The sequence below is a fragment of the Carcharhinus amblyrhynchos genome, chromosome 34 (assembly GCF_965287045.1).
Source record: "Carcharhinus amblyrhynchos chromosome 34, sCarAmb.v2.hapA, whole genome shotgun sequence".
Classification (NCBI taxonomy): domain Eukaryota; kingdom Metazoa; phylum Chordata; class Chondrichthyes; order Carcharhiniformes; family Carcharhinidae; genus Carcharhinus; species Carcharhinus amblyrhynchos.
In genome coordinates this window covers 8,518,832-8,537,113 of record NC_137357.1, presented here as the reverse complement: position 1 = coordinate 8,537,113, position 18,282 = coordinate 8,518,832, and the positions used below count along the sequence as shown (strand labels likewise).

General features: G+C 45.2%; 1 protein-coding gene across 1 annotated transcript in view; it reads left to right on the top strand.

The window, feature by feature from the left end:
• LOC145361261 (scavenger receptor cysteine-rich domain-containing protein DMBT1-like) overlaps positions 1–18,282 on the top strand; it is a 61,268-nt gene that overhangs the window by 29,926 nt on the left and 13,060 nt on the right. The window contains exons 6-13 of the mRNA XM_080216892.1: positions 5,114–5,422; positions 5,890–6,198; positions 6,678–6,986; positions 10,663–10,977; positions 14,177–14,323; positions 16,695–17,000; positions 17,783–18,100; positions 18,186–18,242. Coding sequence (XP_080073018.1) covers positions 5,114–5,422; positions 5,890–6,198; positions 6,678–6,986; positions 10,663–10,977; positions 14,177–14,323; positions 16,695–17,000; positions 17,783–18,100; positions 18,186–18,242 — 2,070 coding nt within the window. The remainder of the gene's footprint in view (positions 1–5,113; positions 5,423–5,889; positions 6,199–6,677; positions 6,987–10,662; positions 10,978–14,176; positions 14,324–16,694; positions 17,001–17,782; positions 18,101–18,185; positions 18,243–18,282) is intronic.

The window sequence follows — 18,282 nt, the reverse complement described above, 5'->3', positions numbered from 1 at the left end:
CCTCCTCATCTCTGGAATCAACCTGGTGAACCTTCTCTGCACCCCCTCCAAAGCTAATATATCCTTTCTTAAATAAGGGGACCGAAATTGTACACAGTACTCACCAGTACCTTGTACTATTGCAGCATGACTTCCGGCTTTTATTCTCCATCCCTCTCGCGATAAAGGCCAACATTTCATTTGCCTTCTTGATGACATGCTGCACAAGCAAACTGAGTTTTTGTGATTCATGCACAAGGACCCCTAGGTCCCTCTGCACAGTAGAATGTTGTAATTTTTTCACCATTTATATAATTATTCCTTATTATTCCTTCCAAAGTGGATAACTTTGGAAGCACAGCAGAAATTTATCCCAAGGAGGAGGAAACCTGATAAGGGGATGACGAGGCATCCATAGCTGACGAGTGAAGGCAAGGACAGCATAAATGCAAAAAATGGATGCAATGAGGCAAAGATTAGTGGGAAGCCAGAGGTTTTTGAAGTATTTAAAACTGAGCAGAGGCCAACTAAATAAGCAATAATGATGAAAAATGAGCGTAAGCCAGGTGGTAATATAAAAGAAGGTAGGAAGAGTATTTTTATATTTATATAAAGTAAGAGGCAAAAATAAACATTGGACCACTGGAAAATGAGGCTGGAGATATAATAATAGGAAACAGAGAAATAGTAGAGGAACTTTGCATCAGGCTTCATGGTGGAAGACACTGGTGGGATGCCAGAGTTCCAGGTGAATCAGGGGGCACAGATGAGCGTAGTGGCCATCATTAAAGAGACGGTTCTGGGGAAACTGAAAGAACCGAAGTTGGGTATATCACCTGCAGCGGATGGACTAAATCCCAGGGTTTAAAAATTGATAGCTGAAGAACTTGTGGAGTCATTGGTGGTGATTTTTCCGAAATACAGAATCCTGTGGAGCTCATGGAATCTGACCTGCAGTTTTCTCCTGGTCACCATCACAACTGATTATGTCATTTTAATTTATTTAGTAATTTTGCACAATTTTCTGTTTGTCAGATTTTGCTGTATCTTAGAAATTATATCTGTTAAAATTTTGATTCTTCTGAATGGACCTGCATTTTCCGATGCACTATTCTAGAACCATTCTGCCTATAAGTGAGGACATGCAAGTCTGGAGGCATTGACCAACTTGTATTCTCACTGGACTATTAATTCGGAAACTTCATTAATGTTCTGGGGACCGGGATTGAATTCCCGGATGGACGCATAGTTAGAAATCACCAAACCTGACCAGAGAGTCAGGATAAGGAGGCCGAGGCCAAGACCTATACAGTGAAAAATGCTTGACATTTTCAAGTGATAGGAAGCGAGGAAAATGGAATGAAATCACTCTGTTAATAAAGGACATCATTGTTACAGTAACCAGAGAGCAGATGTCGAACCGTTTGAATGGAGATGATAAATAGTAACGGTTAAATATCAGACGTGGGAATGGTACAGAGGACCTTGAACAGTCGGTAGCAAAGGATGCAAATAAAAATCAATTAGACTCGAAAAAGAAAGTGCTGCAATAACCATGAGTGAGTGAAATCTACACGTCGCTTGGGCGAATCATATCATCAAATGTAGTCTGGACTAAGTTCATGGAGTGTTTTTCTAAAAGAACGAGGCCACATTTGGATTCATGTGCAGAATGTTGTCTTTCTTTGCAAAATATGTAACAGTTCGGAGAATGTTCACTCATTCCTGGGATGAGGGGCTTATTGAATGAAGGAAGCTTGGATATTTTAGACCTATATCCATTTGGATTTAGAAGAGTGAGATGATCTTGAGAGGCTTGGATAGATTAGATACCGGGAAGATGTTCCACTTCGATTCTCACAAGGGGATGCGGTTTAAGAATAATAAGTCTGCCTGTTGAGGCGGAAATGAAGCGAATACTTTTCCTCTCAGAGGGTCGATACTCTACAGAATTCTCACCCAGAATACAGTGGAGGCTCTGTTTAGGCAGATTTCGGATGGGCAAGGCAGTGAAGGGTTGTGGACGGAAGGGGTTGCAGACAACAAAATGGAGTTGAAACTACAATCGTAACAGCCATGGACTTATTGAATGGCGGAGTAAGCACGACAGGCTGAATGGTTTACTCCTGCTGTTAAGTCCAGTGTTCCTTTGCAACATACTAACAGCATTTTGAAATTGCAACAAACTGCAATCATTAAAGAATGATGATCAGACATCATTAGCATGTTGAAGAATAGGGCAGCTCAGTGGAGGATAGGTTACAAGAGCGACCTGACAGGAGGAATTAATAGGCAGGATTTTATATCTTCGCCCGAGCGAGACCAGAACCTTTCAGCCGAGGGTAACAGACACTTCCAGCACGCACTTCGAATCTGTGGTGGGTGAGGTAGTAAAATTTCGGTGAATGATTGCAACCAGCGGAAAGGGAGGAGCGGTGCATCCATCTGATAGGCAACTCCTCTTGTTCACTTTGAGGAAGTTCTCAATTGCCTCACCCGAAGAGATTCCTGTGTGCTCCATTGTAGAAACTTTCAGCTCCGATTTTACAATCTGGTTGAGCCCGTTTTCTCGCGCGAAAACTGGGTCAAGTCAGTCGAGAGGCGAGTAGCGAGATCCGCGTCTGCCGATGCTCCTGTTCCCTCTTTACTGAGACTCCAAAATGGCTGCGATCGCGCCTGAAACCGGCGGAATACTCATGAAAAGGCATTTACATTAATTTCTACTGACTTAATGGGCTGCAGGCCCAACGTTACTGGCATTTCCCCCTTTAGCATTGTGTTCGCCCATCCAGAATTGGCATAAAACTGAAATGCTGATAAAAGTCCTATTGGGGTACTCTAGTTAGTAGGTGCCAAGGGTCCGACAGCTCTCTGCTTGAGATCTGTGCGGGGGGAGGGGTGCGGGGGGTGAGTGGGGTCCGCTGCCACTCCGCCTGAGATCCTTGGGGTGGAAGGAGGGGCGGGCCTGTCGTCGGGCTGGGTGGCGGGGTCATGGGGATAAGGGGGTCAGTAATGTTGTGGGGTGAGGCAATTTCTGTTAGGACCAGGAGGTGGTATTATCCGGTCCGGAAGGGATGCGGCAGGGGAGTGGTAGTATATCATGTTCTGTGCAAGCACAGTTGGATGTGCGGAATAGAGCTGCACCGTTTTAGGGCGCATTCAGCCCCGCCCACAGACCTCTGCAGTAAGATTCAAAATAGCTGGTATTTTTGCAGGCAAAGTGCGTATGGAGGCACCCAAGAAGGGGACGAAAAGTCGGATCTGAAACACTCCCTATTTCAAGTCCCTCAGCACTTTGAATGAAAGTGGTAAAATAGGACCTTATGAGTTCCAAGTGCAAAATTGCTTGCATCAAACATTTTTTAAGTCAAAAGTCGCCAGACAAAGTCAGAACATTTAATTTAACTTAAATCATGTTTCCATCCCTTCATGAAATTAGGATCGGGATGCTCCAATTGGCATTCACCAATGAACACAGGAACACAGGAATTAGGAACAGGAAATGGTAACTCAACCCTTGGAGCACGCTCCGCCATTCAATCAGATCATGGCTGATCTTCCCCTGCTCTCAAATCCACCTCCCTACCTGAAACCCATATCCACTTATCTTTTTTATTCGAGTAGTTACTGAGATTGCCATGGACACTGCTCCGCCTTTAAAATGTACACTTATTTTTCAATGTTATTGGGCAGACTGAGATGGTAACACAGGGCCGATCCCTGGAAGATTACAAAAGGAACAGGACACAAGGACAGAAAGTACTCAGGTGTCATTGTGTATGTGTGATAGCAATTTGATTACATTTTGGCACATTGTCAATGTTGGATTGCTGGAGAAATTGTATTTGTGCTTTCTTAATATGGGGAATGCGAAGCTGATGCCATCATAGATCCCGATATCGTTTCTTCTGAAAAGTATCGGGAATTCACACCCAACATTCGTTACATTTGGATTTTTCTTTCATTTCCTGTCTCAGTGGATTATAATTCTGAACTTCTTATTTCAGGCAGACCTGGGGACAATCAGACTATCCAACCAGGTAAACGCTCTTTATGTCACTCGCTATCCCTGTTATTACTCCATCCCGTTAAATATAAAGGCTGGGTCACAATCTCAATGCCTTTTTGATCATAGATTCGTCTGCTGTCTGGTTATCAATGGTGGGGACTGTGCCCCATTCACTCTTCCATTCCAACTCAGAGACTGCTGCTGTCTCCAGAGAGATAGATAAAAAATGAAACTCATTGAAGAGCAGAATGTGAAGGATCAGTTTCACTCACACTGGTGCCGGTTCCAAAGGAACTCCCAATTTCCACCTCATCAATCAGCATTGAATTCGAGATCACATGAATATTTTAGACAGGGGGATACAGAAAGAATGTCTCCGTTTGTCAGGGAGTCCAGAACTAGGGGTTGGAGTTTGACGATAAGGGGTAAACCTTTTAGGGCTAAGATGAGGAGAATTTCTTCGCCCAGGAAGTACTGATTCTGTTGAATTCACGACCACAGAAATTTGTTGAGGCCAAAATGTTGTGCGATTTCAAGAAGAAATTAGATACAGCTCTTGCGGTGAATGGAATCAAGGGATATGGGAGGGCGGGCGAGGTGTGATCAGGATATTGAATTTGATCACAGCCATGATCACAATGAATGGCAGAATAGGCTTGAAGGGCTGAATGGCCTTCTCCTGCTTCTAAATTCTGTGTTTCCAAGTATGTTTATGTAACAGAAAGAGGAGCATTTTCCCCCGATCTTCCCTCGGGAATCACACAGTTGTTGATCCAGTCAGTACTGAGCACAACATACAAGGGAACATTTCTCTCCCATCTCCCAACCGCTGAGAATTCAAATATATTCTGAATCTGTTCCCACAGGTGCAGCTGTGATGGTAGGATCTAAACTCTGAATCCAGTTTCCCTGTTTTCAGACACCGAACATTCAAATACCCCTCCCCGTCTTTACCAGTTTTAATATTCACTCCGATTTTTTTTGGAGTAGGTGTGGGGGATGTGTCTGGACACAGTCCAATATTCTCACTGATTCCTCTGTCCGGTGAACGGGATGGGAACGTGCGGTGGGACACTGTGGGTTTAATCCACTGTAACGCCTGATATTATTTCTGACATTTTACAGAGGAGCGGACGCTGAGACTGGTGAATGGGAGCAGTCCATGCGCTGGGAGAGTGGAGGTTAACTACAAGGGTCAGCAGGGGACTGTGCCGGATTATCTTTGGGATGCGCGGGAAGCCGCTGTTGTGTGTCGGTATCTGGCCTGCGGGATGGCGATCTCCGCACCGGGCAAGGCTCACTTTGGAGAAGGATCTGGACTAATTCTAACAAAGAGTATTGAGTGCGGCGGGCACGAGTCCTCCTTGTGGGATTGTGCTTGGATTGACTATACTCCAAATTCAGACTCCAAAGCTGCCGGTGTCATCTGCTCAGGTAAAAATCTTACTGCAGTCTCTCATTTCCCGCCAGTTTCCTTAAAAGCCGGAGGTAAAATAATCATGGATTATTATATTGGGGACGGGACGGCGGTGTAGCCTTCAGCACTGCTGCCTCGCAGCGTCTGGGACCAGGGTTTGATTCCCGACTTCGTGCCGAGAAATTTTAAAGTAAAACAGACCAGACGAGTAAACTGTTTAATAAATACACACAATCCTCTGGAAATTCCTGGAATCTGACCCACAGATTTCTTCTGGTCACCATCATTCGCATTCCCATCCCCTTCTTCACCAGATTTAATATTCACCCGGGGTTTTTTTTTGGAGCGGGTGTGGGGGATGTGTCTGGACACAGTCCAATATTCTCATTGATTCCCCTGCTCGGTGAACGGGATGGGAACGTGCGGTGGGACACTGCGGGTTTAATCCACTGGAACGCCTGACATTATTTCTGACATTTTACAGAGGAGCGGACGCTGAGACTGGTGAATGGGAGCAGTCCATGCGCTGGGAGAGTGGAGATTAACTACAAGGGTCAGCAGGGGACTGTCCCGGATTATCTCTGGGACTTGCGGGAAGCCGCTGTTGTGTGTCGGCATCTGGCCTGCGGGACGGCGATCTCCGCACCGGGCAAGGCTCACTTTGGAGAAGGATCTGGACTAATTCTAACAAAGAGTATTGAGTGCAGCGGGTATGAGTCCTCCTTGTGGGATTGCACTTGGATTGACTATACTCCAAATTCAGACTCCAAAGCAGCCGGTGTCATCTGCTCAGGTAAAAATCCTACTGAAGTCTCTCATTTCCCGTTAGTTTCCTGAAAAGGCGGAGGGAAAATAATCTTGCATTATTATATTGAGGATGGGACGGCGGTGTAGCCTTTAGTACTGCTGCCTCACAGTGCCAGGGACCAGGGTTTGATTCCCGGCTTGGGCCACTGTCTGTGCGGAGACATTTTTATAGTAAAACAGACCAGGCGAGTAAACTGTTCAATAAATACGCACAATCCTCTGGAAATTCCTGGAATCTGACCCACAGATTTCTTCTGGTCACCATCATTCGCATTCCCATCCCCTTCTTCACCAGATTTAATATTCACTCCGGGTTTTTTTTTGGAGCGGGTGTGGGGGATGTGTCTGCACACAATCCAATATTCTCATTGATACCTCTGTCCGGTGAACGGGATGGGAACGTGCGGTGGGACACTGCGGGTTTAATCCACTGGAACGCCTGACATTATTTCTGACATTTTACAGAGGAGCAGACGCTGAGACTGGTGAATGGGAGCAGTCCATGCGCTGGGAGAGTGGAGGGTCACCACATGGCTCAGCGGTGGATTGTACCGGATTATCTCTGGGACTTGCGGGAAGCCGCTGTTGTGTGTCGGCATCTGGACTGCGGGATGGCGATCTCCGCACCGGGCAAGGCTCACTTTGGAGAAGGATCGGGATTAATTCTTTCTTTGAGTATTCAGTGCGGCGGGCACGAGTCCTTCTGGTGGGAATGTGCTTGGATTGACTATACTCCAAATTCAGACTCCAAAGCTGCCGGTGTCATCTGCTCAGGTAAAAATCCTACTGCAGTCTCTCATTTCCCGTCAGTTTCCTGAAAAGGCGGAGGTAAAATAATCATGGATTATTGGGGACGGGACGGCACTGCTGCCTCACAGAGCCGGGGACCAGGGTTTGATTCCCGGCTTGGGCCACTGTCTGTGCGAAACATTTTTATAGTAAAACAGACCAGACGAGTAAACTGTTTAATAAATACACACAATCCTCTGGAAATTCCTGGAATCTGACCCATAGTTTTCTACTGGTCACCATCACAACTGATCAAGTCATTTTAATTAATTCAGTCATTTTGCACTATTTTCTGTTTGTCAGGTTTTGCTGTGAGTCTCTTGGAAATCTGTTAAAAATATTAGTTTTAAGTCTTGTAAATGGATGTTCATTTTCCTACGCACAATTCGAGAACAATTCTGCCTCTAAGTGACGACATGCGAGTGAGGCTGCATTGACCCAATTGTATCATCACTCGACTATTCAGAAACTCAGCTAATGTTCTGGGGATCCTGGATTGTATCCCGCCACGGCAGATGGTGGAATGTGAATTCAATAAAAATAGATATCTGGAATTAAGAATCTACTGGCGACCATGAAACTATTGTTGATTGTCCGGAAAACCCATCCGGTTGACTGATTTGCCTTCCGGAACTAAATCTGCCGTTATTACCTGGTCTGGCCGACATGGACTCCAGAACCACAGCAATATGGTTGGCTCTAAACTGCTCTCGGGTAACTAATGATGGGCAATAAATGCTGGCCAGTCAGCGACTCCAATTTCCAATGAATTAAAAAAAACAGACATTAAGGACTGAAATAATGTCTCGTTGCTTCCATATGAGTTTCCTCAGCTCTTTCACCATATTCCCACTGAGTTTTCAGAAACTGATGACTTTGTGTCTCATGAGCAGTTGATAATTTGTTTTCCATGTCTGTGCTTAAGTTAAACGCCTAAACTTTCCACAGGAAACAGATGTCATTGTTTGTGATATTTTAATTCCGGCTCCTCACATTCATCCAGGTCACAGTGACCCAGTGGTGAGCACTGCTACCTCACAGCGCCAGGGAACTAGGTTCGATTCCCGGTTTTGGTCATTTCTATGTCGAGTTTTCACATTCTCCCACCTCTGGATGGGTTTCCTCCACGTGTTGCGGTTTCCTCCCATAGTCCAAAAATGTGCCGGTTATTTGGATTCGCTATGCAAAATTGCCCTTTCATGTCAGAGAAGCAGCTCGGGTAAATACATGGGGCTGCGGAGAGAGGGCCTGGATGGTACTGTGGTTGGTGCAGACTCGATGAGCCAAATGGCTTCCTTCTGCACTGTAGGCTTCTACGATCCTTCTCAGTATAATAGTACTTTTTAGTACAACAGTACTGTGTTGTAGTAACTAGATTTTCAAATCAAACTCAAAAGATAAATTGGACTATTTTGACCAAAACGTTTAAAATGTATCTGACCAGATAAACGTGGCATGCTGGCACAGTGTCTGGCATACTGCCTCACAGCAAGAGGGACCTGGGCTTGGGTCACTGCACAGTGGAATCTCCATGCTCTCTCTGTGTCTGCGTGGGTTTCCTCCAGGTGCTCCAGTTTCTCCCACAGTCTGAAAGATGGACTGGTTCGGTGTATTGGCTCCGCTAAATTCTTCCTTAGCACCCCTGAACAGGCGCCTGAGTGTGGCGACGAGCGGATTTTTACAATGACCTTATTGCAGAGTTAATTTAAACCTACATGTGTCACAATAATTAAACTTTAAAAAAATCAGGAGGCACAGCGTCCCCTGCCTGGGACATGATATGATTGATGAGATGATAGAAAATCTCCTAAACATTTTATTAGATATAAAGCTCTTTATGTCCTCACCACCTATTGAAATATAATTCTCAGGAAGTGCGAAGGCCAGACTGGTGAATGGAAGCAGTCCCTGTGCAGGAAGAGTCGAGCTATATTGGAGTGGAACCTGGGCCACACTTTGCCGTGATAACTCCTCCTGGTTGTTGAAGGATGCGGGACATTTTTGTAAGCAGTTGCACTGTGGCTCTGCGGTAGCAGCGCCACTGAATTCTCACTTTGGAGAAGGATTGGGGCCTGTAATCGGACCGCCTGACTGTGGACACCAGCAGGTCGCTGGAGTTATCTGTTCAGGTACAAACTCTAAAATTACACGAACAAAGCAGTTTCATCCGCAAATATGTCGAGACAAATAGAAATAGATGAGATAGGTTTTCATCTTGACAAAGAGGAAGCGTTATTCAGGGGGTATTAGCAAATGTAGGAGACGGCACCGTGTTCTACGCGTGTTCATGTGGACAAGCGTTCCTGATTGTTGGTACAGAGATCTTGCTGAACCTTTCTTTCTGCTACTTCTGCTCAACGCCAATTGTGCTGCCGTAAATATCACACTGCCTTCAACTAACTGACTCAACACTGATTGGGATTGAAATTCTGACCACCCGCCAAAGGTGGAGAGAAACGGAGTGGATTGTTGTGGATCCTTTTGGAATGGGGATTTTGCACAAATTTCCAATTGAGGACGTTGGGCTGGGGAGAGGAAGGCAGTGAGGGTACCCTGGGTGACAGCAGATTTTCAATGGGCATCACTCCAAATCATTGTGGTGAAGTGGCTTCAAAGGCTGTGTCAAGTTTTTGAGACTCTCTCCAGCGGAAAAAGAGAACAACTTATGCTTTCGGGACAGGTTCAATTGGACTTAGAGGCTGTGAAATCTATTTTCTGAGAAAGCTGGTAGTTTCCCGTGGGAAAAGAGAGCTAAATGGGAGATTACATTTCAGCCTGTTGTCACAACGGAGACAGGGACACTTGGTAAAACAGTGCGTATGTATGTGTGTGTGTGTGTGTGTGTATATGTATCTGTGTGTCTGTGTGTGCTTTGACAGAGAATTAAACATACCATGAACGAAAGTGTTCTTGAATGTTCAAACTATTGTGCCTGTGGGAAAGGACCAGTGTGCAGAGATTCTTCCGAAGTTTACATTGTTGATGACAATTATATCTGCAGAGCTCGGTTGGTGTAGGCTGCTTGAAGATCAGATCCTGTTCAAGGAAGAGTAGTTGAAATTCATTGAACTGAATTGATTTATGGTTATCGCATGTATTGGGATAAAGTGGAAAGCATTTTTTTGAGTGATATAGAGACAAAACATGCCATTCATAAAGTACATAGGAGAAAAGGGAAAGAAAGGGTGCAGAATGTCGTAAAACAGTCATAACTAGGGTGTAGAGAAAGATTACCTCAATACACGATTGGAACTTTCAAAAGTCTGATGGCAGCAGGAAATTTGCTGTTCTTGCGTCAAGGAAGATAGCTTCTGAGAAAACAATGTGCTCAAAGTATTGCCTCTGAAATCTGTGATGTGTCAGCTATTTAAATTGTAATTTATAGTTGAAGTGGAAAATAATTTGCCAGTGGTTTCGTGTTCAGGTATTGTTGATTTTGGTATGATCGTCACAGCATAAGTTTTTAATGATGAGAGCTTCTCCAACAATTTCTTTCATTGTGTTCATTTGGAAAGTTTGATTGTGAGCAAAAATGCTGATGTTTCTTTTAAGCTGTAAAGAGATCAATGGTGAATCAGTTTTATTTTCAGTTCAGCTATAGAAATTGTAGACATTATTGGCAATATTTAATATTCTCATTGTTGTGATTATAATTATCCAGACCACAAAGATCTCAGACTGGTATCTGGGGATGACCGATGTTCCGGACGGCTTGAAGTACAAGAGGGAGTGCAGTGGGGGACGTTGTGTGATAATTACTTTGGTTTCAAAGAAGCTAATGTGGTCTGTGAGTACCTTCGCTGCGGAGCGGCAATTGCGATACCGGGAGGATCTCACTTCGGAAAGGGAACCGGCCCATTGTGGAAAAAGAACTACAAATGCCGGGGTAGCGAGTTCAGCCTCTGGGATTGTTCTGTTTCATTCATGGAACAGTTCAGCTGCTCACATGAAAATGCTGTCAGTGTCATCTGCTCGGGTGAGTCCTAAAAGTTTATTTACTAGAGTACACCAGCTTTTGATATAACCTTCTATATTATTTGGGTTTTCAGAAAACATTTATTACGGTGCCACATGGCAGGCTGGTTAGCAAATTAGATATGTTTGGAATTGATATATACTGGGCAGGATGGATTCGAAGTTGGCCAAGAGATTTGCAACAGAAGGTAGGTGTAGATGAGCAGTCTCAGACTGGAGACACATTGAAATTGGTGTTCCCAGGGATCGGTATTGAGACCCTTCATTTTACTGATTTGTATAAATGGTAGAGATGAGTGTTGAGAGAAAGTTCTCTAAATTTGCAAATGATGCCAAGCTAGGGAAAATAATGAATTGTGGGAATGATGCTGGGCTCCTTCAGATCGACATTGATAAGTTGGCCAAATGGTCAGATACCAGGCAGATGTATTTCAATGCAGTGAAATGTCAGCAAATATATTTTGGTAGAAGAAACGAGGGGAGACAAAACTGGCTTTCTGTTACAACTTTAAGGGGAGGACAGGAGCAAAGAGCCTCGGGGTTCAAGTGCATAATTCTCTGAAAATGCCCAGGCAAGTTGAAAGATGAAAGAAGACATTTCGCATTCTTGGGGTTGTTAATAGAGGCATATAATATAAAAACAAAGAAATTATGCTAAACCTCTCCAAATCAGAGCAAATTTGAATATTGTGTTCAGTTATGGGGGCCTTATTTAAGGAAGAAAGTTAAAGCCCTAGAAAGAGTGAGAAGAAGATTTACGAGAACGATATTAGGCATATTATATACAAGGAAAGACTGATGAAATTAGGCTTATTCCCTTTGGAACAGTATAAAAGGTGACCATATTGAGGTGTCTAAAATATAAACTCAGTTGACAGGGCAAAGAAGCCTATTTTATCTCCACTAGCTGGTATGTCAGCCACTGGACGGGAGTGGCGGGGTTGGGGGGGCGGGGTCGGAGTGGGGGGCGTGGTGGGTGGATAGACACAGTCTCAACATGGTTAGCAAGAGAGTTAGGAGTGAGATGAGGACAACCAGTCTCCTCAGTTGCTGCGATTTCAAATGTGCTGCCTTGGAGGTGGATTCCGTAGGAATCGAACGAGGCTGGATACATATTTGACAATAATTAATTTGGAGCACCACAGGGAGAGGGTTGGAGAATAGGAGTAGACAGGTAGCTCTGTCGGGAGCCAGTGGGCCGATTGGCCATCTTCTGTGCTATAAAATTCTATAATTCTATGACGGTATGGTAATCTTGTCTGGGTTGCGTTTGGCTGCGAATGATTCTCATTCTGTTTAGTACTGAAAGAAATGTATTTATTGTGGCACATTGTTAACAAATTAATATCTGATCTTATGGTCATTTTCCCTGTCTGACTGAATACAAAAAAAAGTCAGAATTCAGAGACAGGTTGAAACTGCACAATGGGGACTATGTAACACCAGTTCCCGGATATGGATGGGGCTGGCAAGAAAACGTTTTCTTGAGACCCCAGTTTCTCTTCAATGTGCAGTGGTCAGCCACTTCATTAAATGGCTGCAGTCCATGTGGTTGTTGTCCATCCACAGTGCTCTTCCGAGGGGAATTGGTCAATTTTGATCCTTCAATGATGAACGAACAACAATGCATTGGGATGATTTGGAATTCCTGGGAAATTGGAAATGACATTCCAATTCCCCTCGTCCCTCTGTCAGATGCTTTCGAAGAGATCTGAGCGAGCTGTTTCACCACATCTCATAGAGTGTATGTGTTACCTCGACACTGTATCAGTGAGAGAGTGATTGAATGTTTAAAGGATGGCTTTCAAGTGGGTTTCTTCATCCTGAGTGGAATCAAATTTATTATGGATATTGAAGATGCATCCATTCAAACATGGGACCTTCCATCACACCTCTGATTTGTATCAGAGGGGGCACAGTTTCCAAATAAGGGGCGTATTTTCCACCCCCCCCCCCGAAAAAAAAAGCAAAGTGTTGTCATAGCCAGAATAGCAGAGAGATCCACACCAGTCTCTCAGGCTCAGTGCACACAGGAATCATGCAGCACTCATTCAGTTTAATGGACAATGATGAGTTGTGCCCTGGTTCGAAGAACGGGTTTGAACAAGCTGGCGATCCCAGTTTCAGAGAGCTTGCGCCCAATTTGTAATGGTGGCTGATCTCACAGTGCACTGGGGGAGCCCCCTCGCCGCTTCCCCGCCATGGACATTAAATCCCCCTTCACTGGCGGCATGTTCCTCCACCCCATTCCCCAACACGGCCCACTGGCATCAGGGCATTGAAACATTCCAGGTGGGTTTCCCCACCATGATGCTTTATAGAACATAAGAACATAAGAAATAGGAGCAGGAGTAGGCCATCTAGCCCTTCGAGCCTGCCCCGCCATTCAATAAGATCATGGCTGATCTGTCGTGGCTCAGTTCCACATTCCCGCCCTCTCTCCATTACCCTTAATCTCCTTGCCTATCAAAAACATATGTAGCCCATCATGACCTGCGACATGAACCCCCCATAGTCATGACCTTCTGCATGTTCCCTCCTTCATGGCATCTCCACCCCACCCCCCAACATCATAGCCGCCTTGCATAGCATCCCCCCTACCCCCGCCCTCGCCATAGCCCGTTGGCACTGCCCCTGACACACTGGTGGTGCCTAGATGGCACTGCTGGGGTTGTTCAATGGCCACTGCCGGCATGTCCAGTTGCCAATGCCATTGTGCCGATTGGGCACTGCCAGTGTGCCAAGGATACTCTGCCTGATGGACAATGGCGGCCATGGCCTCGAGCCCCCGGGTCTTCAATGGCCGTTGTGCCTCTGAGCATCATCATTGCACCAGGTCTCTGCTCGTTAAGACAAATAGTGATTCACACCCAGTGTGACCTCCCGCCAGAGAGGTGGGAACATTGCAGGACTGGGGACAATTACATGCTAGAGACAGAAAGAAGATTGAAATGAATTTCTTGCTGATCAGCCTTGCGCTTCTCCTTGGGCATGATCCGATTTATGCAGATAAAAAGGCACCGGAAAGATTGCAAACTCTTTACCACCGGGCATTGAATTTTAGGCCTGCACACTATTTTCCAGGATGAGCAGGATCATTGGGGAGGAAATCGCCCACAGTGTGTCGGCATTTTAAGATGCAGGAAATAGGATACTGTGGCTTAAGTTTAATCGTCGTCTCAATGTTCTTCACTTTGTAGATGAAAATTGGTTGCTGAGATTGACTGACGGAGAAAGCCGGTGTGATGGGCGAGTGGAGATTTATTACAATGGAACCTGGGGCAGAGTGCAGGACAACCTCTGGGACCTGAACGATGCTCACGTCGTCTGCAGGCAGCTGGGCTGCGGTAACGGGTTAGGCGCTTACAGTTCTTCAGTGAGAGAAGAGAGTGTGAGATCAGTTTGGATAACTGATATCCAGTGTAACGGAAATGAAGCGCATCTCCGGAACTGCAGCTCATTGCCATTCAATTCATCTCTCAGTGACAACACGGTCGTAGGAGTTGTGTGTTCAGGTGAAAAAAAAGTAGTTCTCTTTTCCAGAGCCAATGTCAGAAAGTTTCTAATTTGCTGGTATTTTGGAATTGATCCTCAGTATTTCAGGATATTAAGAAATATGAGTTTCCTTTTTAAGATGTTTCTTTCTGTAAGATAATTTGCTTATTAGTCACAAGGAAGATTTACATCAACACTGCAATGAAGTTGCTGTGAAATTCCCCGAGTCGCCACACAACAGCGCCTGTTCGGATCAATGCCCCTAACCAGCAGGTCTTTCAGACTGTGGGAGGAAACCCACGCAGACACGGGGAGAACGTGCAGTCTCCACACAGACAGCGACCCAAGCCGGGAATTGAACCCCGGTCACTGGCGCTGTGAGGCAGCAGTACTGACCATTGTGCACGGTTCTGTCCCGGGAGTGTCGGTCAGCGAGCGTATGTGGTGTTGCTCAGTTGTCCTCGCTGCCGTTCAGGCAACAGTGTTGGGAGAATGTGATCGATACCATTCCAAGATTGTGAAGAGAAGTGTGTTTCGACTCTGAGTGGGTGAATCATGCGTGGAATTCCCTTCCTCAGGAAGCAGTGGCGGTTGGCTCATTGCATTTATTTAAGGATGAGCAAGGCAGGTTGTTAAGAGAGTCAATGGCTGTAGAGGGTGTAGGGAAGGGGATTTGGCAAGACACGAAAGTGGATTTGAAACTACAATCAGAGCAGTCATGATCTGAATGAACAGCACAGCAGGCTAGAATGGCCGAATGGCCTATTTCCGTTCTTCTCTCCAGATGATAGCAGTTATTCAGCCGAGGGACAACCACGGACCGGAATATAAAACCAAAGGACAAAGACAGATGGAAACAAGAATGGGGTTTTTCAATTTTATAGCAATGTGAAAAAGGCAAAAGCAAAAAAGAAATGCGAAGGCGTGCAATGAAAGAAAACGGAAACAACAAGGAGTAGAAAACATATGATTAAAACTTCCTCATAGGGGCAGCAGAAAATTAAACATAGGTGATCAGATGTTTAGTGAGGCATTTCCATTCTTAGCTGCAGGGCAACTAAAGGTACGGATAAAAGCAAATTACTGCAGATGTCGTAACCTGAAACCAAAAGACAAAATGCTGGAAAATCTCAGCAGGTCTGGCAGCATCTGTAAGGAGAGAAAAGAGATGACGTTTCGATTCCAGATGATCCTGTGTCAAAGCTTTTCCTTACAACTGCTGCTTGGCCTGCCAAAATTTTCCACTATTTTCTCTTTTGGAAACGAAAGATATGGCCTGGCTGATGTAGGAAATACCAGAAATTGGAAAAGTGGAAGCTTGCAAATGTTGGAACTGGTGCTGTTTATCCCCAGAGGATGGCCGTGCGAGGGTGGGGCCTGGAATATTAATGCCGTTGAACTTGATGATACTCCCAAACCACAGGAATTGATGGAAAGGCAAGCAATGTCGATCAGCGAGCACTGAGGTGTTGCGGAGTGGGCCTCGCTGCCGAGTAGGCAGCAGTGTTTTGGAGTGTGTGGTCTATCCTATTGGAAGTGTTGTTGTGCAGCATGTAAACTGAAACCGCCTTTCTGAGACTGAAACTGTCTCAGTTCCATTGGGCAGTATGTAACTCGAGACAGATGTGTTTGTTGTATGTGTAGACTGATGTCCCATGCAAGAGCAGGGACACACGTAAATGTACTGGAAATTAAATCAGTTCAAATGGGATGAATACAAGATTAAATCGGGAAAAGTCAAAAGGCAGCACACAATGTGCCCAGCATTCAGGGTGTGGATACGCCGGCGTTGGACTGGGGTAAACACAGTAACAAGTCTGACAACACCAGGTTTCAGTCCAACCGATTTATTTGATAGTAAATTCACTCGCTTTCGGGTTCGCCCCTTCGTCAGGTGAAAGGCTAACCTGAAAGCTAGTGAATTTACTATCAAATACATCGGTTGGACTGAAACCTGGTGTTGTCAGACTTTTTACCCAGCATTCAGCACAAACATGGGGGGACTGGAATCCGGAAACCATGTCGTCAGATGTTGGAATATGTGAAACATTCACGCACTGTGTCTTCGTTGTAGAAGTAGAGGCTTTGACATATTGACTCATTAATATATCACAGACACGGTATAAAGGCAGATTTCCGTTCTCCTTCAGAGTATTGAATGGGAAGAAAGTGATGAGCTGAAAATCTATTCGAAATATAACTCGCCTGTATTATGTCCAACAGAACACATGCAGATAAGACTGTCTGGCGGTGAAAGCCCGTGCGCTGGCCGTGTGGAGATTTATTACAATCAGAGTTGGGGCTCAGTTTGTGACGATTCCTGGGATTTAACTGACGCTAACGTGGTTTGCAAACAGTTGGGCTGCGGAACTGCGTTGGAGATGTCACTTCCTGAACCGGGCTCAGGCCCAATTTGGTTGGATGATCTAAAGTGTTCCGGGAATGAGTCATTTCTCTGGGAATGTCCCTCAGCATCATGGGGTATCCACGACTGTAGCCACAAGGAAGATGTGAGCATCATGTGCTCAGGTAAGGATGTGCGGAATTCCTGAGGCTTCACAGGGATGATATTACACTGAACTAAACAGAAACTAGGGCACAGAATCCGGCCTTTCCATCAGCTAGTCTGTGTGGTACTTGTACTGAACACGAGAATCATCCTGCAATACTCCATTCAAATCTGTCTGCCTGTGCTGACTTTCCTTTCCCTCCTGTACTCATCTCGTTTCCCCTTGAAGACATTGGTACTGTTCCACTCAACGATTGTAATTGGTCTGAGTTCCACCATCTCACCAATCTCTGGGAAAAGAAATGCGGGTGCTACTGACTTAAATGATTGTATATTTCTGATCCCAAGGATCGAGTCTCCCACTTTCCAAATCATTAGGGCGTCTACATCACCAGTCCGCTTGACCACTTTCGAAAATCTACGTACATTTCAGATGTATCTTTCTGCAACTCCTGAAACGAATGCACCAAATTTCCTAAGTATGACATTCCATGAGAAATCTGTGTTGATTTTTGGATCTCGTTGTTTTCTGTTACATTTCTGAAATAATTATCATAAATCAGTAGGCATAACCAGGACTCTATGTACGCCCAGTTGGCTGGACAACCGGCTTGTGATAGAGAGCAATGTCAACAGCGTAGGGTCAATCCCCGTAATAACTGAGGCTATTCATGAATCTCGCCCTTACCCTGAAGTGTGGAGACCCTAGCTTTAAACCAGCTGTACTCATACCGGATTATGGCGACTTTACCTTTTTTCTTTGTGAAGATATAAATCTGGATATTTCTTACTTCTTTGACAGAGCACAGGGAATTAAGACTGGTGAACGGAGATCACCGCTGCGAGGGGAGAGTGGAAATCTTCTATAATGGCAACTGGGGCACAGTGTGTTCGGACATACTGCGTGCAGATGATGCTAAAGTGATCTGTAAACAGTTGGAGTGCGGCAGCGTCGAATCAATACACTATGATGCTGGGAAGTTCGGAGAGGGATCTGGACCTGTCCGACTCAGTGAGCTGGGGTGCACTTCATTCGAGGCGACCATTTGGCAGTGTGGGTCAGACTCGCAGGGTGTCAAAGACTGCAGCCACCATGATGATGCGGGTGTCGTTTGTTCAGGTAACACACACCAAACCTCTCAATGTGCTGCTGTCATTGCAAACATTGCTATCGAATGCACTCAGCAAATGTCTGTTCTTAACAGGGACGTCGGGGACGAAGGAACAGCCCCACAGTTCAATGAAAGGCAGTGAAGAATCAGGTAAATGCTGCTATCTCGATTATCTGATATGTTCCCCGTT